We start from the raw sequence: 23,348 nt of genomic DNA, 5'->3' as shown, positions 1-23,348 counted from the left end.
TTGAAAGTCAATCCACCTTCTAGGCATTTCTGTTCGCCTGGTATTTCAAATTTTCTCCAGTACGAATTTCGCAGTTTAAAAATTCAAAAAGTTGGTTGAAATTTTTAATAATTTTTTATCAATCCACCTACTTATATTTCTGTTCGCCTGGTATTTCATATATTCTACAGCACGAATTTCGCAGTTAAAAATTCAGCAGAATTGTTGAAATTTTAATAATTTTTTATCCATGGAATCCCAGGCGACCAGAAATATAAGTAGGTGGATTGATAAAAAATTTTTATAAATTTTAACCATTCTGTTGAGTTTTTAAACGGCAAAATTCGCACTGGAGAATATTTGAAATACCAGGCGAACAGAAATGCCTAGAAGGTGGATTGACTTTCAAAATTTTCAAAATATGTTGCATACTTATTTGGGCAGCAAAATATGAAAATTGTAGCATACTTTTTTGGGCGATGGACAGTAGGCAAAAATGGTCAATCACAAAAAAAGCACAAATGCTCTTATAACTCAGTCAGTTGGAGGACAATAAGGATGTCCTTTGGCCAAGTTGTAGTTCTTATTGCTATACATTGACTGACACCAGCAGATCGCGAAAAGTCCTTTGGAATGCTGAAATAAAAGGACTTTTTCATCTGAAAAAAAATGCAAATATTTCGCGAGTCCTTTGAAGAATCATAACGAAAGTTATGTCAAACGACTCCTTACACCAAGAGCTATTATCTGTGTAAAGGACGACCCAATACTTACGTCAGGAGCAGAGCTATCAAGGATTATGTGATTTTAGGATTAACTAGCAACAAACTTAATTTACTAACATTATGTTCGAATTGTAAAATGGATGTCAATAGATTTAAATCGCAGTAGCCTTCAGTTCTCAAATATTTTTGTACATTTTAATCTTTATTCACATTCAATTGTCGTATTGGAAATGGAATTCTTTCCAGTGTCGTCGTTTAACCAGATTTATTAACCTTAATCTTGCGAACGATTTTATATTTAAGATTCCGGATTGTGACACGTTTCCTATGCGATGTTGAAGGAGCCAAGGTGGTTGTACTAGTTGTTGATGCTTCTGTGGTTGTCGTTGTAGTTGTTGTTGTTGCGTTTGAACTTGTTGTTGTCGAATTTGTTTGCGCTGAGGTGTCCTCAAGTAGAAGCACTGTGGCCAGAAGGACAACGACGACGATATAGGTAACTTGCTTCATTTTTCTATTGTACGGCAATACAAAGCGTTAAATCTGTTATGATCTGCTCTATCAATTTTCAGCCTCCTTTTATATAAGATGCCGCTCTGAATTTTGCAAAAAGTACAAAAGTACTCTTGGGTAAGCACTGGAAAATCTGCACATACATAGTAGACACATTTTGCAAAACATATTTTTGGTATAGCAAATATTTACATTTCAATTGCGTTAATAGTCGAGTGGGAAGGAAAAAAACCAAATACATTAAAATAGATCTGTTGTTTAGTGCTGTTTTTTTTTTTTTTTTTTTTTTTTAAACGTCTTTGTTCATAATTTCTTTAGAGACGACAATTTATTTGCTTATATGTATTTAAAATTTTTGCGGCTGCTTTGCTCGTTTATGTATATGTATGTATATAGTATATGGTTTTTTTAATTCATTGAAAATCGAACAATCATTTTTACGATTTTTTGTTTTTGTTTTAAAGGTTAAGTTCATTTGGCATTGTTCGGAATATGAATGTGTTTTTTTGCTTTATAGACGAGTCAGCTAGCGTAAGTATGTAAATATATATCTAGAAAAGCGCAAAGATTGCGTTAGAAATGTATAAATTAGACAAAAAACATTTTAATAGACCATTAAAAAAAAGTAAACAAATCTAGTTGTAATATAAAAAGAGAACAATAACATATGAAAATGTGTATACAATCAATCTATGACAGTATGCGGTTAAGCTGAAAATGCAGTTTCACTTATTTACTTACTAACTAACTTGGTATAACTTTGCATGTAGGTTTCGCATGTATGTGTGTATGTAGCCCTGCCTTTGCTAATTGTAATTGTAATAACTTGTAATTATGTTAATGTGTGTGTGTGTCTGTGTGTGATTTGGAGACTAAATACATTAACTATATAGCTATATATGTATATATACGTATGTATGCATGTAGGTTTATCCAGCACATATAATACTTATGACTAAGTCGCTTGCCCCACCAAAACACGCGTCGAGCTAGTGAGATAAGTAATTGTAAGTTGCAAATTTAAATTGAACATACGCATACTTATACTCACGCATTATTGTAGATTATAAAGCTTTTTAGCTGATCCCACATACACACGCACACGCATACACCCACACACAGACACCGATTTCGGGAAGGGGAGACACACACAAAATGGCTTTGACTTTTTGCTTGATTAAACTCTGTTCGAAACGGATTTCTAACTCTGCTCGATGTGTATTACATGAAAAACTCATTGGCCGAATGCGAAAGCGGAAGTCACGTTCGCCCCGGGCGATCGAATATTGTAATCTCTATGACGCGAAGACCACGAAATGTTGGATCAATTAACTGCAGACCCTTTGGATTGTAAATGCGCTCGTTTTGGGAAGCAACGAATTTCGATATCTTACGTAGAGTCTGCAATATACAAAGAAACGAAAACAATTGATTAAATTCATATATCTAATTAAAAATGTCGTTATCATCATCGAAGGAACCTTTTCATAATGTGTCTCGGAGCACATGTAGATCAAGTATGCTGTTATACAACCTATACAGCCTTCACAATAGGTGCCGCACGATCCTTCCTCCGCTTCGGCATAAAACTCGTTTAGCCTATTGATTGTGGCCTCGAAGACTTGTCGTTCAATCTGATATATAACAAGAGTGGGTAATCAGTTGGGGGCCGATATATATACGCATGGAGTGTGTACTTACCATACCATCCAATTCTGTGGGAAGCCTTGTGTGGAATTTTACTGAGGTACCTTCGCTATAGTCCCTCTGGATGAACACTTTATTGAAGATTACACCACCGCCAGAGGCTTGCAGTGTGCCGGGATTACCGCCCGCTGGAGTGCCTGGTCCCTGGGACATTCTGTCTCTAAAATAAGTATACATTGCATTAATAAATTCATGCTGAAGAGAACGATAGGCGTAATTAAGTGCTATCATTTGGAACCCAATGAAACTTATATCAATAATTTAAATAAGGGCACGTATAGAAATGCGTCCCCTTCATACACTACACGCACGAAGCTAGGAAATAAATGTTTCTATTCCAGGCTTATGAGATTATTAACATATGTAGCTGAATTGATACATATTGTAAATATAATTAGTACACAGGTGTATGGGAGGTGGTGGGAACATATGTTGGTAAAAGTGTGCACATACATAAGTATGTGTTCAGGTATCTTTGGTGAATTGCGAAGCCGTACATCTTTCGTACCTGATTTTCCAAGTGCAATATATGTTAAATAGCGTTTAGCTATAAATAAGACACCGATTATGTGACTTTAATTATCTCAAATTAGCGATTTTCAACAACAATAAAAAATGTAAAGTTTTGCTTTTTTTCTATTCTGCTAGAGGTGGAAGTTCCGCGATAGGTAAACTAATCGATAATTTCTCATTGTTGAGTCTGTAAACTAACAGAGCTTTTACAGCAACCATGGCTAAAAACTGAGCCGGAAGTGCTAAGGGCTGAGTAAAAACTGAGCAAGTGCTCATTTTGGGTGGGCGGGCACATTTAAAAATGGTACTCTGGATATATAAACAACCAGAATGAACAATGAAAGAAAAGAGTTTTCTTTTTCAATTCAAGAATAAAAGGAATATTTTAAGTATTTTAAAAATACTTCGAAAATAACTCTTGTACGCTTGCTCCTCATCTAAATCCTCTCTTTACTTCTGCTGACGCTCAGCCGTAGAGATTTCAAAACATTCGCATTGAAAACACATATATTTGCACAGCTTGAGCCCTTTTGTTTTTGTACTCACACCTACATACATTCAAATGTATATTATTTAAACTTAAAACTGTTTCTCCCATTTGGAATGTCATGACGATCGTGGTTTTCAGTATCTTTTGAAAGTTCTTTATAGCATGAGGGCTCATGGTTGTGGCCATCTGTGCCTGCTGGTTCTAGTCCTCATCCAGGCAAAGATTGGGCGTCTAGTGCCCATAGTTGGCGGCCGTCTAGTAATTAGCGTGGGCAGTATAAAGAATTCTCTCTTCCTATCACAAATCAATTGGAACTTCTTTCTCCTTGAATCTTCTTTCAATTAGGTGGCACCAGTAAATATCCATTCATGGTCTCATTGCAAGATGTGGTGCAGCGGAATGGAAGTGTGAACTATCAGCATTTTTGTGGAGGCAGTTTAATCAGCGATCGCTGGATTCTCTCAGCAGCTCACTGTGTGTGGAGGAAGTGAGTGAGAGTCACAACTTTAACTCTTTTTGAACTCGAATGTTTTTACTTTGCAGGAAACTGGAAAATATTGCGGCCTTTATTGGTTACGATGACATTGGCATTAAGCATCTCGAGCCATATGGTCTTGAGAGTGCCGAGTATATATACTTCCAACCGTACGTCCAACAACAGCTGAGTCAAGTTTAATACACTTACACAACTTGCAAAACAAAAACTCATTCGAATTTGCAGGTCCAATTTCCGGAATGACATTGTTCTCCTCCAAATGAGCACGGCCTATGAAGCATCTTTTAAGGATATGCCTTTTGCCCAACTACCGCCACAGGGCATGAAACCGGACCAAAATGGTAGTTGGTGAATTTCAATCCTTTTGCCATCGTTCTTTGGTACTTCTTTTTTTTGTTACAGAGTCCTGCCGCATTATTGGATATGGAGCAACTCGACATGCAGGTCCTTCGCAAAAACATTTAGCCGAGGCTGAGGTCAGAGTGATAGACAATCAAGAGTGTCGCAATATTATTGGACACGTTTGGGCTCCTCAAAATGGAAACACTGTCTGTGCTTTGGGCAATAATCAAGACTCCTGTCAGGGTGATTCTGGGTAAGAGTTCATTTTAAGAATATTATTAATCTATTGCTGAACATATCTTACCCAGCGGTCCATTGATTTGTCCGTATGGCGGGAAGGATTACATCTACGGACTGGTCTCCCATGGTCTCACCTGCGGCATCAAGGGTATGCCGAGCATTTATACCGTGACGCGTCCCTATTATGACTGGGTCCAACTGTATATATCCTAGATCTCTTCGTGCCGCTTTTAAGCTTTCTTCTGGTCTGATATAGGTATATAATTATTTATTATACGGATATCAAACAGAGAAAACATTTACGAATACAAGTACACACATATGTATATATATAATGCAAAGGAATAGCACAGATTAACAATGATTAGGCTTAGGCTAAAGAACTGCTAATTATTATAGACTTAATCCTAATCTCGACTGCCTCTACTTCTTCTCGGCCTGCTCCATGGGAGCAGCATCGCAAGCCGGCGAGGTAGGAGCAACAGCGGCATCGTCCACCTTATCGATCAGTTTGCCAGTGCCCGTTTCGGGCAGAGTGAGGGTCAACAGGCCCGCTATTAAAACTAAACTTCCGCATATAGTTGTTGGAATGTACCAGCCCAACGCGCCCAAGACATCGACCACATAGGGCGCAGATATCGATCCGATGTGGGCGAACGTTGAGCATGTACCCAAGGCCGAGTTACGTATCTCGGTGGGATACAATTCAGCTGTGTATAGGGTGACCACCGAATATGTGGCACTGATACCAAAGCGTCCCAGCATAGCGAATGCCACAATCCAGGTAGTGCTACCTGCGGGCACCGAAAGCACCAACAGCAGCGATATACCCGTCCAGAGGAAGAGGAACGATGTGGTAATCCGACGTCCAGTGAAACGCAGCATTATCACTGGCACCAAATACGAGGGTATATCAACGACTCCAGTGGCTACGATATATAGATATCGGCTCACTGACAAATTGGACGCATTCAATGCTGCAAAGGTTGACCAAAAGAATAAATTACGAGTACCACAAATTCTTAATTGCACTTACCCGTAACGTAGTAACTCAGCGAGGTCACACAGAACATAAAGTACGATGTGAAAATCAATTTGCGCACATTCGGGTTGCTAAACAACTCAATGATGGATTTCATGGGACCATCCTTAAGCTTCTGCATCAAGGAAACATTAACTTCCGTATCCAACTAAAAGAAGGGGGGAACTTTAGAATTTGAACAACTTTTTCTAAGCCAAGTCTTTGACACTTACAGCTTTCTTATCGCTTATAATCTCTGTAGCTGCTGCAATCGGTGGTTGAATTTCATAATGGCTCTGCTGCTTAAAGAGTATCCTATAACAACGATCATAGCGCTGCTTGGTAATAAGCCAGCGTGGTGATTCATTCATCAGACTAGAAAGGGGTAAAGAATTCATTAGCCATATTTCCCTCAATCTTTAGTTAAGGTTGACCTACTAGCAATTTAGTATAAGCAGCATCGAAGGAATGGTCAGGGCTAGCTGTAAGTACCTCCAAGGCTGTATCAGATAACCAATTATTGCCAAGATAATCATGCCAACGGGATACGAGGCTGAGAATGCTATAGACATCCAGGAGCGATGCTTCAGACAAATGTTCTCAACAACTGAAAGGGGAAAAACAAGTCTTAAAGGAAACCTCTTTTCGATTTAACAGTCTACTCACTCATGGTAAAGGCTGGATAGAAGAGACCCGATGAGGCTGCTCCCAGGGCAAAACGACCAATCAAAAAGAGACTATACCAGGGCGAGAAGGTGCACAAGAAGCTGCCAATTATGAAGAAGGCTGCCCCCAGTGTGAAAGATGCCTTGCGACCGAATCTACAAAATCAATTTCATATTAACTCAATCTTATTGTTAGTTTGTCACTTTAACTCACTTGTCAGCGAATATGCCAAAGGAAAAGGAGCCACAGAACTTGCCCAGCGATATGGAAACCTGAGCCGATGTCCTCTGTAAGCTACGCTCACAGGTCAGTTCCCAGTCAGCAACGAATGTCGTCTCGGGATGGGCATATTCATAGTTGCCCCTAACCTTGCATGAGACCTCCGAAGGGCGTTCAATCTGCGACATGCGATTCGTATACTGCAAAGCAGCCTCATAGGACATGCTACTCAGATGTTTGTAGTCCCAATTCCAGACAGTGCAACCACCCGAATTCAAATCCCTTTCGGCAATGTTTCGCTTCTGTTCCGTTGTCCAATTGGTGGACTGCAGATCCGAGATGCCGCACCATTGATCGTCGGGCAAATGACCCAACAGAGTGTAGGAGGACACATGAAAACCATTCAGGATATTCGGTGTGACGCACAGGAAAAATATTGCCCTGTAATAGAGAGAGAGAGAGAGAGAGAGATACACATCGACTATTAACTTATTTGTGAAATCAATTTCTCGATCTGTTTTGCAATCAAAATTTCACTAGATGTTAATTGAGATGTCGTTAGCCAATTGTTTACCACACGCAAGTTTAAAGCTTCACACATTGACACCCTCAAAAAGATAAGGTAAATGTTATTAACATAAACCGATAATTGCAAAATTAAAAAATCAACAATAACAGCTGTCGAGGTTGCTAAAAAACTATTATGATTTGTATTTGTATTTTGTTGGACACTTTCAGATAAACACTATTAAGCATTCCCCTCATGCAGATACAGAAAAGTACTTTATTACATATTTAAATAAATAAGTAAATACAAAAAACAAAACGAAAACGAAAACGGAAAAAAAATCAACTACCAGCGTCATTAATCATTAAACAAATCGGGTAACCGGAACGGCAATGCGCAATATTTACATACGTATCCGACTTTTTTTTTAAATGCTTCACATTCTGAGAAGATCGTCAAAAATTCAAAGCATACGCCGAATATCATTTTGTTATATAGCTCACGTTTATGTCAACCAGCAATAATCGATAGTTGAATGACTCTCGGTGCAAGTGTCCTCTAAACTTTGCTCTCGGTCGTGCTGTTGAAGAATCATTACAACGATCTGGTTTAGTTAGTTAGTTAGTAAGTAAGACTAGTGAGTAGTACCGGTTCTACATAGATTACAGTCACGAATCATTGACATTTACTTAATTGAAGAGCGCGCCAGATCAGAATTTTCAAAATGCTTTCTTATCAGCTCATTGATTAATTAAATTGTATTCAGTTGCCGGCCAGCGGCTATAAATAGGGCAGACTGCCCTTTGATTGGTTGGGGTAGGAAGGCACCCACCACCACCACCCCCCCGCAATACGAATTTACATAACAAAACCTCAATCAACTTTCCGATAATTCAAAACATCGTGTTTGACATTTAGTTAGGATCTAGATTATATCTTAACAAAATGTTTTCTCCAGTTTATGATAATTACTTGTTCGTGTTTCAGTTTAAAATTGTTTTGAGAACGCGTTGTAAACGTTTCATTTAAATACTAGATAGTCTTGTATTTTATTTCCTTTGTGCGCACTAGAGAAATGACAAAAAACGAAAACCAAAATGCTCTCCCAATGGTGTATCATTGGATCTCATGGGAAACATATTAAATATCAATAATTCTAGAGAACGTCACCTATAAAGAGGCAAATGCATTAATGCATTTTGTAGGTCAAGTGAAACATGATTCACTTCAGCATTTCGTTTTTCGTTGCATAAATTTCCTATCGCCTCCTAATAAACAGTCGATCAATAAAGCAAAATCACAGAACAGCAATAAAATTCATGTAATTGACATCCAAAGTGAATTTATTTGATGGTATTTTGATCAGCTTTTTCACTCAAACACTCATCTTCTTGAACAATTTCTAAGGTAATCCTTATTCTGAGTTAAACATTCAAAACTCTGATCTTTAATTTAAGAATATTGACCAATTTTGACAAAAACCGATCCACAGAAGCTTTCGAAAATCCTCCAAATGTTAATGCCATTTAGCAAACATTTCTTTTGTTTGGTATGCCTATTCATAAAAGTGTTTGACACTTGATAGGATGTAAAATGTTTAAAATGGTCTCATTATGGTTTGGGGTCATGTTGCGAGACTTTATTGAATCACTGTGTGTGTGTTTGACTTACCATACGAATGCTCCACCGCTTCCGACAATTTCCAATTGCTTGGTGAGCAAATCCTTCATACTCTCCTCGCTGATCGGCTCACGTGTTTTTTCCAAATTTTCTTTTGATTTAGTCATTGTGCTTAATATGAGATATCACAGATTTAGTCAAACAACAAAAAGTATGTTCTACTATATTTTAACGTATACAACACAAGTAAGTATTTAAATTAGTATTTTGTGATAAGGGATTTAGCTTTTTCCTTCTGTTTGTTGTTGTTTTATGTTTCTAAAAATACACAATTCACAGAATTTGCGAAGCTTGGAGTTCTTTGACACTGAACTTGGCAATATTATTTTGTGCAATCTATTCTGACTTGTCGAATAGGAAAAACAATAACAAAAACAATATATATGTACATATATTTAAGTCTGGATTTAGATTCGATCTGACGATCTCATCTGTTGTCGAGCGATAGATGCATCCGAGTGCAATAACTTGGCCCTGGGCCGTGGTTGCTCTTTGTTGCTCTAGCTGTTGCTGTTGCCGTTGACTTCTTCTCTTCAGATAATGTCGCCACGGATCGATGGATGGACGGATGGATCAATGGATCGATCGATCAATCGATCTTTTGTTGTGTATTGTGTAGCTTAGGTATTTACACACACGTTAGAGACTTTTCACTTTCACTTCTTGGAAAATGCGTTTCAACTGCTGCACGTTTGTTGATGTTTATCTTGTTGTTCTATTTTTTTGGGGCTTTTTGGTTTTCAAATTTTCTCTTTATGCTTTGTGTTTGTATATTATTCTCGATTGTCGGCCCCCTCCTCCCGCACACACACACACACACACACACACCAATTGGGATGTACTTTGTCTATGACATAGAGCGACACGTTTTTTTCTTGTTATTTGAAATTTTCTTTAAGTCAAAATAAACATAAAAATGAATTGAAAATAAAAATTTTGTTTTTTGTTTCGTTGTTGTGTTTTTTTCTTTGGTTAATTCTTTCGTTTATTCTCTTTTCTTTTTTTGGATTGCACTGTCGTCTTTTTGGTTCGCTTTCTTGTTGTTTTTCTAATTTTGAATGGTTTTTGGTCGAGCGCGTGTATTTGTTGTTCTCCTTGCAGTTGATGTCGTTTGCTATTACTACTACTTGCCGCTTTGAAAGCGTCTCACAAACTAAGCCCACGGGAGGTCGATCGCAGTGTTTTTGTACGCGTACGCGCCTGAACTCCCCCCGCCACCACCATCATCTCTGCTCCTCCCCGCTTATCACTACCATATAGCTCCCCAAAACACACGGTGCCCTCTCGCTCACTCGCCCTCGTCCCCCTTCCCAAGCGCCAAACCCATTTCATGCCCAGAGAGAGAACGTTTCCCATACTTCTGGTAGTCTACCCAGCTCCGACTCTATCTCTGGGACTTCTGCTATAACTGACACGATCCAAACCGATTCGAATCGACTCCAGATCGGGATCGTTCGGCACTTTCCGTTCCATATGCTTTATATATTCGTATGTTGGACTTGCATATGGTTGGTTTGTTTTTTCTTTTCTTTGGATTTGAGTGAAAGCATTAAGAAAACCCTCGTTGCACATTTAAGAGAGATTATTTTCAAGTGACAAACAAATATTTTAATACCCTACAGCAGGAGAAGTCGGCCATATTTCTTTACAACAATTGGGAAATTCTAAAACTCAAACCCCTTTATATTAAAACTTTTAACAGGATTCTATCTCCCTCTCAATAATTGTTAATAATTCATTCAGGAATTCCCTTGTAGAGCACTGGTCCCTTTCATATGACCGAATGTATTTAGAAAACATTCTCAAAATTCTGTCATCGGCGTCTTTTTCGTTATTGTTGTTGTTGATTATTTTGTGTCTCTTATCGTCACTGTCGTGGTTGTCGTCTTTACCCAGGATCCCCCTTGCTTGAATATTTTGTATATACTCGAACATAAACTACTTAGTATAAGCATTTGAGCATTCGACTGCGACACTCCCCATTCATTGAAATGCCGAAATTCATATTATTAACATAACATTTAATTATTTTCTTCTCCCACACTCACTTACACTATTTTGTTTACCCTTGAGGAAAGAAGAGGGCCATCCAAAGGAAGAGAACACAAACGAGAACTAGAAAACTCTTGTGTATGTAGTATGACAATCTTATCGTATATCAAAACAGTGACCTTTCGCTGAAGGCGGCGAGGTGGGGCAGGGGCGGAGATTCGATTAAGGTTAACCTACTCGGTTATCGGTTATGAGTTATTAAGAGTCCTCAACGCTGGCTTAGACCCATTCAATTGATCTCAATTAATTGGCCATCGAGTGAGGTAAGGCTAGGTAAATATCGATCAATGTACGTCAATCGGCATTCAATAGAATGACAATGATCAACCATTGCAAAGGGAACAAGAAAGGGTATTCAACTAAACTAAGATTCTTGCACATCCCTTAGTGCAAGCGACCTTCAAGTTAGTGAAGTTTGTTTCCGGCATTCTCGTTTTAGTATGCTTCTATTAACCAAGTTTGTTGTTTGTTTAATTATTGTTTAAATTTTCTCATGCATTCTAATCAAATGTATGTAGAATTTACCTCTATTCATCTATGAAAATTGCACTGACATGAGTCTCTCACTCCCTAACGGAATTCGGATAAATGAAAGGGGGCGGAGGAGGAGGAGGGCATTTTGTTGAACGATTGTAATTAGAGATCTCTGTTCGTTGGCATATTTGAGCGCATTTGGGCGTGGGTGTGGCACTGACGCACGTGATCCTATTGATGGGTTTTACGGTTTGCAGCACAATGGAGCAGAGCACAGCAGAGCAGAGGTGCATATATGTACTTAGAGCTCAGCCCACACCCACTAACCAGGCACACTTTCACTTTGAATTCAACTAGACCTGCCCGCTGCCGATCGGCAAAATCTATAATTCAATTACTATAAATAGTCACACAGCTAGTTGAGTTAAATTAACTTGGAGTGGGTTTGTATAACGAAGTTACATGATCTATTATTATATTATTATAATTATGGTTTAGATCATCGCTAATATATGTATGTATGTGGACAATCTGTCTCAGGGTTCTCTATTGAATTCAATTTCCTAAAGATGGCAGGCAATTTGTGATTCTGGCGTTGGCGATATTTTACTTAAGTGAATGATTACCCACAAAACGAGCTTGAAGATTATTATGCAAAAAGAAAAAGTGTTTTTTTTATATACTTGTATTCAAAAATCTAGGCATCAATTTAATAAAAGAGATTTATTATGGCGTTTACGACTCGTCTCCGACTTGACTGGACTGGACTGACTGACTGAATAGCAAATGAAAAAAAAAAGAATTAGACGAGATTCTAGTCTCCAGACACACAAAAATCTGCTCTCCCTCTTTCTCTCTAAGAGGCTGAACGATTGTAGCCTATGTTGAGGATAAAAATGATTCCCAGAACGAATACACTATAGAATGTAACATTGTAGAGATTAAGGCGACTGAGCAGGCCTCTTACACGACCCACATCGATGCCGGAATACTGATCCTTTTCATCTACATCCATCATATCCTTCCAGCTGACTACCTGAGGCCGAATCACGAAGAGGGCATTAACAGCTGCTCGTACTCCGCTCTGCACAGCTCCGCCCATCAAATTGCGATAGTAGGTACCAACGGCTGCCGAACTGGACCAGATCACTCGATGCCAGGGTGTGATTTGTGGCCTATGCAGGGCCACATTCAACTCAAAAGTACTCTGCTGATATTCCAATGGGTGTTGCATCTCATCGCCAAAGTATTCAGACACCAAATCGAGTACAGTTTGCTTCACCTCATCCACTTCTTCCTCAGTATGCATCATGTAGCCACGGTAGATGCCCGATCGACACTCACGGCCACACACAAGCGGCTCAGAGCTCAAAAAGTGGCCGGAATAACCCTGGGAGCGCCAATAAGATTTCGGATACCGCATATAGAATTGAGTGATGACACGTCGAGGCTTTTGATTAGGTTTCACGGTCTGCTGGAATTCCTTTGGCAGTGGCGGATTAAACTCCAACTTTTGGATCTTATTCCATGGTATGGCCAGTATCACTGTCTGTGCCTTATGTTTCATTCCCAGTGAATCGCTCACCTCCACATAGTTCTTGAAGTGGTCCACCCTAGTAGCACGACAGTTCATTACTATGTCGGCGAATTTAATTTTTTCCATAATATTATCAACTAGTTTTCTGGTAGAGAACTCAAACAGTGAGCTGGGAAATGCAAAGTACCTGCCAAAAAGGGGAATTAGCCAGGAGTCAAATGGTCTCAATTGTCACAATGGTCACCCACAAATCTATCAGCATAAGCAATCCTCCACATGAACTGCATACGACCATAAACTCATCGTAATCCACATCGCTCGGATTAGCGCCACAGGCAATTTCCACCACATTGAACATGAAGAAACGCGACTTGTTGAAGAACAAATTGTTGCAAATATGTCTTTCCATAGTAGGGCCCCGATTACGCAAGCTGCAGGATCAATATCAAAGAATCAAACAGATCTTGCAGTTTTAAAGAAAAAGTAACCAACTTGAATTTCTTAGAACCGAACTTCTTCATGCGAATCTCCAACATATTTATATAACGCCACAACTCAAACCTGGCCGGTAAGGACGTGAGACCGCGATCCAGATCCCAGCAACGTTTTAGAGAATCGCTGCTAAAATCTGGAACATAGCGGTGTGGCAAGACCTGAACGTACGTCAGGAAAGTAATCATCTGGTCCTGGTCGCTATTCACGAATCGGTTACTATTCTCGCCCAACTGACCACCGGGCTTTGGATTCTCATCAATAATTTTCATTTTAAGGGATTGCTCTTTCGAGAGGATTTTCACGGCCGATGCAAGACCTGACAGACCAGCGCCCACAATAAGCACATCGAGCTCTGGAGTTTCTGTACCGAAAGGCAGGTCCATATCTCATTTCAAAATGGACATTTTCTGTGTACGCACAAACAAAAAAAAAAAAAAAAATACAGAAAATTATGAAGAATTTTACAAAGGTATTCCAACTAACATTAAACATATATCTTTTTGAAACTGACTTTACAGAGTTCGGAACAAGTGTGTAATAGTTTTTAAACAGAGAAAATTTGAACTACGTGAATATATTAAGGTTTTACAAGCACTTTACAGTTTGAAGATTTCAGCGGGGGAAAAAAGGAAATATGTAGCATACTTTTCAGCATCGATGTTTTTCTTTTCTATTAAGAATTAGTTGCGTTTGAAAGGGTTGTAAACTTTTACTCCTTCTTGTTTTTGGTAAATTTATTTAAACCTGCTGATGCTTTTGGATGGCTTGAATCTCCTTATACAACGAGTAAATGCCACACAATATATATAAACCAAGCACTAGAAGATAAAATGAATAAAATGGGAAAGGTAAAGAAAAACTTAGGCAAACTTACGCCAAAAAGGTAAAACGGATAGAAGCGACATCAATACGTAATATTCTTGCGGTTCATTTACATTTAAATATATATCGTATCCTATCAAAATTGAAGAATAGAATATTATATATATCAATTGGATTCCAAAAATTATTAACCAGGGCAGTAAGAAAAGATGACGTTGCTGCAATCAAATGTGTTAGATTACAAGTTTCAATAAAATAAATAAATATTTTTAATTTACCCATTTGATACCTAAGACCATCATACAAGCACTCTGAAGTTTTGTAAAAAATATTGCCAAATCAATTAAAATATATCCCCAATCTAAATCTGCAATATGGATTAATATGTTTTAAATATTGTGTCTCCCATCTATAGGGATATTATTAATTTCTTACCATACGCGATATTTTCAAATATGGAAAACAGAATCAATGCCACGACTAAGATGTTTAGAACGATATCGATCCCACCGAATACATAACCAGCGGTTGTTAGCCGCATACAGCACATCCTCTTCAACATTCTGATTTGATAAGCTGATCCTGACTGAAGAGGGGATTTAACAATCTGCTGACGCCGACACTTGTAATACAAATGAAAAAATTGCAAAATATTACAAGATAGAAATTCAGCGAAAACTAATACACCAAAGGCCAACTACATAGGTATCATGTACATTTATTGATTAGGTTTAGTTAGCTCAGGTTGAGACTTTATTACAGAATTACAATTCTGATAGAATGATTTTATGCAACTGACCTTAACTGTAGTTTAGTAGACATGGTTTTTTTTTGTCAAACCAGTTTGTTAAAGAGAGACAGCATATAAAGTGAATCACTACAATCGTCGTCATTTCAATTGCATTTTCCCTGAACGATTATAATTAAAACAATAATCATAATTATATTATTATAAAAAACCCTTAAAAAGCTTTTTACCTAAATGAATGAATTTCAAGTTTACATCTTACACAAACTGAGTGGGAATAAATTAAATTCGTGGCATACTTTTCAGCTTTGATTCTCTCCATAAAGTTAGATAGGGCAAGGCAAATATAAATATAATAAGTATACAAAAATATTTCAAATTCTGAGGCAGTTTTCTTATTAACAATTAATTTTAGTAAATACATTAACCGTAATATTCGTAACTCTCTGAGAAATATAAGGAACTGAAAGCAAAAAATTCAATTAACAGTGGATAATATATAAAAAAAAAACACAGTCAAAAACTTCATTAAAATTTAACTTAACCTATTACTGGATTCTGGATTTACTGGACTTGCAGAATATAAAACACTGAATTAATGCGTTTCACATCTTGTTAAGTTTCTATAAGTAAAATTTCAATTCAATCCGGTTTGATTTTGTACCGATCGTTGGCCATATCAATAATTAACAGAAATTGTTGATAAGACAACACAATTGACAACAGGTGACGCATTTCGCAATTCCTAAACAAATTTCCAACTACACAATGATTATTTGAGCTTATGAGGTTACGGGCAAAAAACTTACTTTCCGTTTTGGTCAGAAAACTCGTTATACAAAAGATAAAACTGGAAAATGATCTTAATTCTAGTCGAGACAATTCGTGAGTATTAAGTAAAGTAAAGTGTAAATTATTTTACACTTTAGGTTCCTTCTTGTTTGTTGGACAATGTGCATTGGACGTATGAGAATTGGGCCTGCTGCTCCTCTCGAATGGCCTGAATCTCCTTATACAGCGAGTACATGCCGTAGAAAATGTATAAGCCGAAAACTAGAAGACATTAGTAGTAAAGTGTTCAAAGCTTAACGAAGATTTGATCTCAGACTTACGCCATGAAGGAATTACAATAAGCAACAATAATAAAAGTTTTAGTTCTGGTGATCGCCTAGCATCGAACACAAACTCAAATCCCATTATAACTGATGAACAGAAGACTAATGCTATCAATAGAATGCCAAAAAGCACTAGCCAAGGAAGTAGAAAACGATGGCGTTGCTGCAAGATTAAATCAAAATGACCAATATTAAAATAACCAATGTTTATACATATATAATTTGCAATTTACCTTTTTGATACCCAGCAACAGCAGAAGGGCAATCAGGATTTTTGTGGAAATTAATGTCATTACAAGCAAACTAAATGCCACTGCGCAATAAAAATGATATACTTTCTGTATTATATTCTTTGATATTCAGTTTCTTACCAGGTGCCTCATATGATGGATCAAACATGAACAGCACAAACACTATGAATGCCAGGATGTTGCCAATAATATCAATCCAACCGAAAACGTAGCCAGCGGTTTTCAACCGCATACAGAGAAGTCTGTCCAACATGTTATAAAGATCAGCTGATCCTGACTGAAGCGGGGATTGAACAATCTGCTCAAGTCAGCGCTCGGACTACAAATAAAGAGAGTTTCAAAATATTGAGAGCTCTTTTCTCTACAGTCGGCAAAACAGTACACCAAAGGCCAGTATTTTAGGGGCATTTTCGAAAAATGCAACCACTTTTTTTAATAAAATGGCAAGAAACGCATGTTCTTTAGTGAAAGTTGAAATTTGTATTTAATATTACTTTATTTTGAGTACTTTTAAAGTATTCATTTGCCTTGGATTTTTTATTTGCACTGATTTCCGCGAATATACTTTGCTGTAACTGAGAAAAAAGCATTTCTCCCATTAAACCTGTTTCTTAAAGAGAAGCAAATGCAGATTCTCAGTTTATACTGTGAGTCATTTAAAAAGAAATTTATATTTGTATATGTTTGTACACATGTTTATATTGTTTTCGTCTTGCAATTGCAGATTCTGAATACATATAGAAATGTATATCAATGAAGAGAATATAATATATGTATCTATATAGACAAGATTATTTCTTTTGCGTATCACATTGTTGTTATTGCGGGATAACCAGACAATTAACCTTTCAATTAAGGTTTAAAGTTTAGAAAAGATGTCCTTGAATTCAAATCTCTAAGGATAAAATGTATATTTCTTTGATCGTCAAACTCTATTTTTCTTTTTAGATGTTACCCTTTTTTTTATTACCAATAAATTTGCACAAATAATTTAAACTTTTTGTTTTTTTTTTTTTTTTGGATCACAAAAAATTAATCCTGTTTAACTCGAAATAACAATGCAGCCAAAAAGTCTTTTTGTAAACAAATATTTATTTTATTTTATTAACAATATAAACATTTCTGATATAAAACTAAGCGTTTCAGCATTTTTTTAGTACATTTTCAATTATTTTGGTCAGTTTTTGGCTAACGAAAAAAAACTGTTTGCTCTGACATTCAATTTTCGCTTATTTATCATTATGTTTGCCCAAAAATATATTTAAAAATATTAATTTACAACTACAACAAAGCTTTTAATGCATTTAAGTAGGTCAAAACAAGTGTAAATGGTCCATTTAATCGATTGTGATAATAGCTTTGTAAATTTGAATGGAATTACAAACAGAAAAAGTTTAAACACAAGTTAAGAATTAGTTTGATCTGCCATTGAGCATATTTTTCATCTCCTCACCCCCTTCCTCGGCCACAACGGATGCCTGGCGTTTCTTGCCAAAGTTCTCCCCATCCTCAATGGTCTCTAGCATGGGCTTATTGTGGGTTTCGGGCAAAAGTAGCGATAGCAGACCAGCTGTTAACGAGAGTGCCCCACAAATGATTAGGGGCAACGGCTGCCAGATTTCACCCAATAGTTTTAGATAAGGAGCTATAATTCCACCCACACGAGCCACCATTGATGATGTACCCAAGCCCACATTCCGCACTACCGTTGGAAACTGTTCCGATGAGAATATATACACAGTGCCATAGGATGAGGTGATGGCCATTTTGCCCACCATGGCACAGACTATAATTAGCCAGTTCATGTCCCGGGGCACAATTATGGTCAGCAGTAGACTGACACCAGATACAACCATGGCGCCGCAAAGAATGGTGCGGCGACCACAGCGATTGAGTGTGAAAAGCAAGAAAGTGTAACCAGGAATCTCAACAGCTCCGGTGATTACGAAATTGAGCAATTGATTGCCTCCCAAGTTGTTGGTGTTCCACGAGAGGCCATAGTACACGGTGGCGTTGACAAACCAATCGAAAAATATTAACAAAGTTTTGCGACGTAAGTTTGGATAACGTAAAAGATCCAAAACGGATGGAACAGGCTTCGATGCGTCCAGCTCGGCCTGTTTCTTCTTCTCGGCCACTTCTTCGACCAACTGCTCATAAATCTCGCTTGGAATTTCCACCTTATTTACCTTGGCCGCTTTCCTAATAATAACAAATGCCTCATCTTGGCGCCCCTTTGACAGCAGCCAGCGTGCCGATTCAGGTATGAGCCAATAATAACAAAGAAACAATAGTCCAGGCAGGGAAAGAGCAATCTGTAGCCAACGCCAATCGCGTATGAAGTAGGCAAATGCCGCCGTCAACATAAATCCAACCGAGAAAAACATTTGCATGAATACGCCAGCATAAAGACGTTTGGAGGAACCCACCATCTCCATTGCTATGACATAGGCCACCAAAAAGAACCCAGATGTAGTTGCCCCAACAACCATGCGCCCAATCGTATAGCTAAAGTATTCGGGAGCCATACCAACGAGTATGCCAAAAACCACCTGAATGACCAATGCCGCAAAGAAAGTGGGCTTACGTCCCACTCTATCAGACATTTGGCCAAAGACGAAGCTCCCGAAGAGTACACCCACCATGAACAACGAATCACTGGTGGCACTCATCAGGCTGCGATTACAAACCAAGTCCCATTCGCTGACCGCACTGCTCAGATACCTGCTCTGATCGTAGAGATAACGAGACGAACACTCCAATGTGCCATTTTGGGTGAAGGGTTCACTTCCATTGAGATAATCCTCGTTGTAAGCGACATTGTAATACTTGCAGGTAGACAGTTTGCCTGTTACTCCATCTACCGGATAGGCCAAGGACCATTTCTCCTGCGGCAGGGATGAAAACTGAACCGTTTCTCCCTTCTCAAACGGCAGCTGGCAACGAAAATTTGGAAGAGCTAGCAGAAACACGCCAGCCAACTTATGAAAAGCGCAAACTATAGTCGGAAAACAGAGAAGCAAATGTATACGCCTCTGATAGCGACCAAATTCGCCAAGGTACTTGATGACATCATCGTAGCCCATTTTAGAAAACTTTGCTGTTTGTTTGTTATTATTTGTGTACAACTTCACGAAATGTTTCCTCTGAGTTGTTTGTGTGGATTGGAGTGTATTCAGCAACTTGCCTAATCGTTTTTTGCTTATTCAACAGACAAAATCAAAAATAAGTTAATACTTTTGAACAGAATATTTTCAGTGGTCGTTCAGTTTTATTAAGTTCATGCGCGAACAACCGTTCGCCATGGAATAGCGCTAACTATAGAAGCAGCTGTTAAATGGTTATTGAATGCCAAGCAAACGAATGAATAAGAGAGTTGCTTCTCTTATCAAAGAGAATGTCAATAGTTGGTGAGAGATATCGGAAAATAAACTATCTAGTAACCAAACATTTTAATCATTATCAGCATTGTCTGTACGTACGTTTATATACTGAATACTGATTTGATTATTTATGACATTAAACTGATATTGAGTTTTAAGACATAAGAGAGGGAAATTCCTAGACAGAGAGAAATTTAAGCCTCTAAAGAGAAACCGATTAGCGACAAATGTATGAAAATAAATTAATCCGATGAGAACATATATAAGGAAACTCTCACTACTCAACTAGAGGGTCAAGTATTATTTAAGTATACATATATAAACAAAAAAAAAAAAATAGAGTAAATGCCTTAATAATAATTTCACATGGTGTATTGACAAAAGTATTAAAGGATATTGTAGCCCTCTTTTAGGCAGTAATTTGAATTTTAAGTGAATTTTGTATATCTTTTAGATAAAAATGTACAACATACGGCGAGGAGATATACAAAGAGTAATTAGCTTTAATGGCAATGGGAAAATTATAAGGAACTCAATTTAATTAAGTATATTTATGTCTTTTACCTAGCTACAAACAGAGCATAGAACACCAGAAAGTTCGGTGAACTCAGAAACCTAAAATAAATGCGACATTATTGAAAAGATATTAAAATATAATAAACATTTTAAGAACATTTTATGAATGAAAATCAAAAGCATATGCAAAACGCAAAACTCTTTCCATATGCTTTCTTCAAAGCCCTAATGTAAGAAAAAGATATGGATATATTTTTGTTATCAGCGACACATTTCCGATAAGAATCGAACGTCAATTATGATAATTTAATGAGTTTCAGTTCAATGTTAGTATGTCTGATAAGGCCAACATCCCGCTGCTCACTCTCTTCCCCTCTTTCACTCCATTTCTCTCTGTCTAAGTGCAATTGTTGCACTCTCTTATCAATTGAGACCATTTAGACCTAATTTCGGAATAGACCAAACAGCTTATCAACGAGCTTCAAGATAATTCAACAGAATAAAAAAGAAGCACAAATTATATACATTATTTTTTTCTATTTTTAATAAACAAAGTTTAATAATAAAGTTCATTGGTTCTCCATCGAGACAAAACAAAAGTCAACGACATTTTTATTACATGTTTTCATATGGCTTCTTTTTAATGAAATAGTTGGGAAATCAAAATGGAGCATCGAGCTTAATGAATGAGTGGAAATACTTCTGAAATGTATGAGTCGGTCGCAATTTGTTTAAATTCGTTGTTTGCTCAATTGAGAGGCGTCATTTGCGTTTATTGTCAGCAATTAGCTGGCCTTTCCGTTAAGCATGCCACTGAGTTCTTCATGCATCTGTCCCGTCTCAGCAGCTGCTTGAGGTTGCTGCTTCTTGCCAAAGTTCTCGCCATCCTCAATGGTTTCAGGCATCGGTTTGTTGTGCGTCTCAGGGAGCAGGAGAGAGAGGAAGCCAGCGGTTAGAGAAAGTGCACCGCAAATGATCAGGGGTAGCGGTTGCCAGATTTCCCCCAAAAGCTTCAGATAGGGAGCCAGAATACCACCCACACGAGCCATCATTGATGAAGCACCTAAGGCCACATTGCGCACTACAGTAGGGAATTGTTCGGCGGAGAAAATGTAAATTGTACCATAGGATGACGTGATGGCCATTTTGCCAATCATGGCAAGAACTATTATCAGCCAGTTTTTATCGCTAGGCACAATTATGGTCAGCAAGAGGCTGATGCCAGCCACAACCATTGTGCCACACAGAATGGTACGACGACCCCAGCGATTCAGGGTGAAGAGCAGCAGAGTATAGGCTGGAATCTCAACTGCTCCAGAGATCAAAAAGTTGACTAACTGATTCCCTCCCAGATTGTTTGTATTCCACGAGAGACCATAGTAGACGCCACTGTTGACAAACCAATCGAAAAAGATCAGCAGAGTCTTTCGACGTAGATTCGGATAACGCAAAAGATCCAGTACAGAAGCTGCTGGCTGAGACGAGGCCAATTCGTCTTGTTTCTTCTTCTCGGCCACCTCCTCGACTAATTGTTCGTAGACCTGGCCTGGGATTTCTACTTTATTGACTTTGGCTGCCTTTTCAATAATCACAAACGATTCTTCTTTACGTCCCTTGCTAAGCAGCCAGCGTGCCGACTCGGGCACAAGCCAATAATAGCAAAGGAAGACCAATCCTGGAAGAGTCAGAGCTATCTGTAGCCAACGCCAATCATGGATAAAGTAAGCAAAGAGCGGAATCAGCATGAAACCTATAGAGAAAAACATTTGCATCACTGTTCCAGCAAAGAGACGATACGAGGCTCCAACCATTTCCAAGGCTATCACATACGCCACCAGAAAGACACCCGAGGTGGTTGCTCCAACAATCATTCGCGAAATCGTATAGGTGAAGTACTCAGGGGACAGAGCAGCCAAAACGCCAAAGATTAACTGAATCACCAATGAGGCAAAAAATGTTGGTTTACGTCCCAGTTTGTCCGACATTTGGCCAAAGCCAAAGCTTCCCAGAAGTACGCCCAGCATAAACAACGAATCACTGGATGCACTCATCAAGCTGCGTTTGCAAACCATATCCCACTCAGTGACTGCACTATTCAGATACTTGCTCTGATCGTACAGATAACGTGATGAGCACTCTACTGTGCCGTTCTGGGTGAAGGGTTCACTGCCACTGAGATAGTCCTCTGTGTAATCCACATTGTAGTACTCGCAGGTAGATAATTTGCCCGTCACACTGTCTTTTGGATAAGCGAGAGACCATTTCTCCTCTGGCAAGGATAAGAATTGTGCGGTTTCATCATTCTCAAACGGCAGCTGGCAACGAAAGTCTGGACGAGCCAGGAGGAACACTCCAGCCAATTTATGAAAGGCACAAACAATTGCCGGCAGACAGAGAAGAAAATAGATGCGTTTCTGATAGCAACCAAATTCACCCAGGTGGGTAATGACGTCGTCATAGCCCATTTTAGATTACCAAACTTAATCGTTGGCACTTTGCACTTATCACACACGCAAAACTCGTCTCGTACGATCGCGTCGTATGAGCAATTTATGCAGGTGTTGCGTATACGCCACTTGTGCCCAAAATGTAACTAGTTTTTGGAATTTGTCCAGTCGCAGGTCAGGCTTCGTCTCTAGGCCTTTTCAACTTCGATTCAAATTGAGTTCAATTTTCGAGCCACGAGTATTGGAGCGCTCGATCAACCGCTCACTAGCTACACCCATGCACGACTAACTGCTAGAGGCACACAGGGTGCGTTCTTTAGCCTCTGTTTCGACTGTGATTATGATGATTGTCTGAGTCTGAGTGCGCCTCTCTCGCTTGCACATTATCAACCTAGGGGTTGGTTGTAGGAAC

The 23,348-nt window shown here is 38.4% G+C and overlaps 8 protein-coding genes across 9 annotated transcripts; 1 reads left to right on the top strand and 7 right to left on the bottom strand.

Moving 5' to 3' along the window:
- Nucleotides 1-959: 959 nt before the first annotated feature.
- LOC137585614 (protein new-glue 1) lies at nt 960-1,651 on the bottom strand. The gene has a single exon (XM_068301450.1). The coding sequence runs from the start codon at nt 1,209-1,211 to the stop codon at nt 960-962; it is 252 nt and encodes an 83-aa protein (XP_068157551.1). The 5' UTR covers nt 1,212-1,651.
- Nucleotides 1,652-1,802: 151 nt separating this feature from the next.
- LOC137585607 (golgin subfamily A member 7) lies at nt 1,803-3,578 on the bottom strand. Its single transcript, XM_068301441.1, has 4 exons — nt 3,430-3,578; nt 2,916-3,081; nt 2,696-2,848; nt 1,803-2,615 (listed from the first exon to the last, which is right to left on the bottom strand). The coding sequence occupies exons 2-4, from the start codon at nt 3,072-3,074 to the stop codon at nt 2,475-2,477; spliced, it is 453 nt and encodes a 150-aa protein (XP_068157542.1). The 5' UTR covers nt 3,075-3,081; nt 3,430-3,578; the 3' UTR covers nt 1,803-2,474.
- Nucleotides 3,579-4,080: 502 nt separating this feature from the next.
- LOC137585598 (trypsin II-P29) lies at nt 4,081-5,413 on the top strand. The gene is made up of 6 exons (XM_068301431.1): nt 4,081-4,195; nt 4,270-4,411; nt 4,468-4,569; nt 4,646-4,761; nt 4,823-5,015; nt 5,071-5,413. Exons 1-6 carry the CDS (start codon nt 4,087-4,089, stop codon nt 5,213-5,215), a joined length of 807 nt encoding a protein of 268 aa, XP_068157532.1. The 5' UTR covers nt 4,081-4,086; the 3' UTR covers nt 5,216-5,413.
- Nucleotides 5,256-10,258, bottom strand: LOC137585581 (organic cation transporter protein). Its single transcript, XM_068301403.1, has 7 exons — nt 9,088-10,258; nt 6,903-7,349; nt 6,690-6,844; nt 6,462-6,630; nt 6,257-6,398; nt 6,039-6,192; nt 5,256-5,979 (listed from the first exon to the last, which is right to left on the bottom strand). Exons 1-7 carry the CDS (start codon nt 9,201-9,203, stop codon nt 5,426-5,428), a joined length of 1,737 nt encoding a protein of 578 aa, XP_068157504.1. The 5' UTR covers nt 9,204-10,258; the 3' UTR covers nt 5,256-5,425.
- A 2,068-nt stretch (nt 10,259-12,326) lies between these two features.
- On the bottom strand, nt 12,327-14,151 carry shps (sheepish). Its single transcript, XM_068301416.1, has 3 exons — nt 13,652-14,151; nt 13,408-13,590; nt 12,327-13,346 (listed from the first exon to the last, which is right to left on the bottom strand). The coding sequence occupies exons 1-3, from the start codon at nt 14,035-14,037 to the stop codon at nt 12,479-12,481; spliced, it is 1,437 nt and encodes a 478-aa protein (XP_068157517.1). The 5' UTR covers nt 14,038-14,151; the 3' UTR covers nt 12,327-12,478.
- Nucleotides 14,152-15,511: 1,360 nt separating this feature from the next.
- On the bottom strand, nt 15,512-17,662 carry LOC137585603 (uncharacterized). Of its 2 annotated transcripts, XR_011033604.1 has the most exons (6): nt 17,561-17,662; nt 16,711-16,909; nt 16,573-16,652; nt 16,337-16,502; nt 16,034-16,277; nt 15,512-15,969 (listed from the first exon to the last, which is right to left on the bottom strand). XR_011033604.1 is itself a non-coding variant. In XM_068301436.1 (5 exons), the coding sequence occupies exons 2-5, from the start codon at nt 16,841-16,843 to the stop codon at nt 16,150-16,152; spliced, it is 507 nt and encodes a 168-aa protein (XP_068157537.1). In that variant the 5' UTR covers nt 16,844-16,909; nt 17,561-17,662; the 3' UTR covers nt 15,512-16,149. The 2 variants fall into 2 exon arrangements, 1 of the variants encoding a protein (XP_068157537.1); XM_068301436.1 differs by having other exon boundaries at nt 15,512-16,277.
- A 264-nt stretch (nt 17,663-17,926) lies between these two features.
- Nucleotides 17,927-19,898, bottom strand: LOC137585585 (organic cation transporter protein-like). The gene has a single exon (XM_068301406.1). The coding sequence runs from the start codon at nt 19,674-19,676 to the stop codon at nt 18,003-18,005; it is 1,674 nt and encodes a 557-aa protein (XP_068157507.1). The 5' UTR covers nt 19,677-19,898; the 3' UTR covers nt 17,927-18,002.
- A 1,117-nt stretch (nt 19,899-21,015) lies between these two features.
- LOC137585584 (organic cation transporter protein-like) lies at nt 21,016-23,208 on the bottom strand. Its single transcript, XM_068301405.1, has one exon. It carries the CDS (start codon nt 22,952-22,954, stop codon nt 21,275-21,277), a length of 1,680 nt encoding a protein of 559 aa, XP_068157506.1. The 5' UTR covers nt 22,955-23,208; the 3' UTR covers nt 21,016-21,274.
- Nucleotides 23,209-23,348: the final 140 nt, after the last annotated feature.

The sequence above is a fragment of the Drosophila tropicalis genome, unplaced genomic scaffold, assembly GCF_018151085.1.
Source record: "Drosophila tropicalis isolate 14030-0801.00 unplaced genomic scaffold, ASM1815108v1 contig_878, whole genome shotgun sequence".
Classification (NCBI taxonomy): domain Eukaryota; kingdom Metazoa; phylum Arthropoda; class Insecta; order Diptera; family Drosophilidae; genus Drosophila; species Drosophila tropicalis.
This window is presented reverse-complemented; position numbering and strand designations above follow the sequence as displayed.

Coding starts and splice junctions, on each gene's coding strand:
- LOC137585614 (XM_068301450.1), bottom strand. CDS start 1,211: ATGAAGCAAGTTACCTATATCGTCGTCGTTGTCCTTCTGGCCACAGTG.
- LOC137585607 (XM_068301441.1), bottom strand. CDS start 3,074: ATGTCCCAGGGACCAGGCACTCCAGCGGGCGGTAATCCCGGCACACTG. Junction 2,849..2,915: donor CCACAGAATTGGATGGTATG/GTAAGTACACAC, acceptor GTTATATATCAG/ATTGAACGACAAGTCTTCGA. Junction 2,616..2,695: donor CCGAGACACATTATGAAAAG/GTTCCTTCGATG, acceptor TGTATATTGCAG/ACTCTACGTAAGATATCGAA.
- LOC137585598 (XM_068301431.1), top strand. CDS start 4,087: ATGAGGGCTCATGGTTGTGGCCATCTGTGCCTGCTGGTTCTAGTCCTC. Junction 4,762..4,822: donor CATGAAACCGGACCAAAATG/GTAGTTGGTGAA, acceptor TTTTTGTTACAG/AGTCCTGCCGCATTATTGGA. Junction 5,016..5,070: donor TCCTGTCAGGGTGATTCTGG/GTAAGAGTTCAT, acceptor TATCTTACCCAG/CGGTCCATTGATTTGTCCGT.
- LOC137585581 (XM_068301403.1), bottom strand. CDS start 9,203: ATGACTAAATCAAAAGAAAATTTGGAAAAAACACGTGAGCCGATCAGC. Junction 7,350..9,087: donor AGCGGTGGAGCATTCGTATG/GTAAGTCAAACA, acceptor TCTCTATTACAG/GGCAATATTTTTCCTGTGCG. Junction 5,980..6,038: donor GCTGAGTTACTACGTTACGG/GTAAGTGCAATT, acceptor CAACCTTTGCAG/CATTGAATGCGTCCAATTTG.
- shps (XM_068301416.1), bottom strand. CDS start 14,037: ATGGACCTGCCTTTCGGTACAGAAACTCCAGAGCTCGATGTGCTTATT. Junction 13,591..13,651: donor TTCGGTTCTAAGAAATTCAA/GTTGGTTACTTT, acceptor TTGATCCTGCAG/CTTGCGTAATCGGGGCCCTA. Junction 13,347..13,407: donor TTGCTTATGCTGATAGATTT/GTGGGTGACCAT, acceptor CCTTTTTGGCAG/GTACTTTGCATTTCCCAGCT.
- LOC137585603 (XM_068301436.1), bottom strand. CDS start 16,843: ATGTTGGACAGACTTCTCTGTATGCGGTTGAAAACCGCTGGCTACGTT. Junction 16,503..16,572: donor TGTTGCTGGGTATCAAAAAG/GTAAATTGCAAA, acceptor TTAATCTTGCAG/CAACGCCATCGTTTTCTACT. Junction 16,278..16,336: donor TATTGTAATTCCTTCATGGC/GTAAGTCTGAGA, acceptor AATGTCTTCTAG/TTTTCGGCTTATACATTTTC.
- LOC137585585 (XM_068301406.1), bottom strand. CDS start 19,676: ATGGGCTACGATGATGTCATCAAGTACCTTGGCGAATTTGGTCGCTAT.
- LOC137585584 (XM_068301405.1), bottom strand. CDS start 22,954: ATGGGCTATGACGACGTCATTACCCACCTGGGTGAATTTGGTTGCTAT.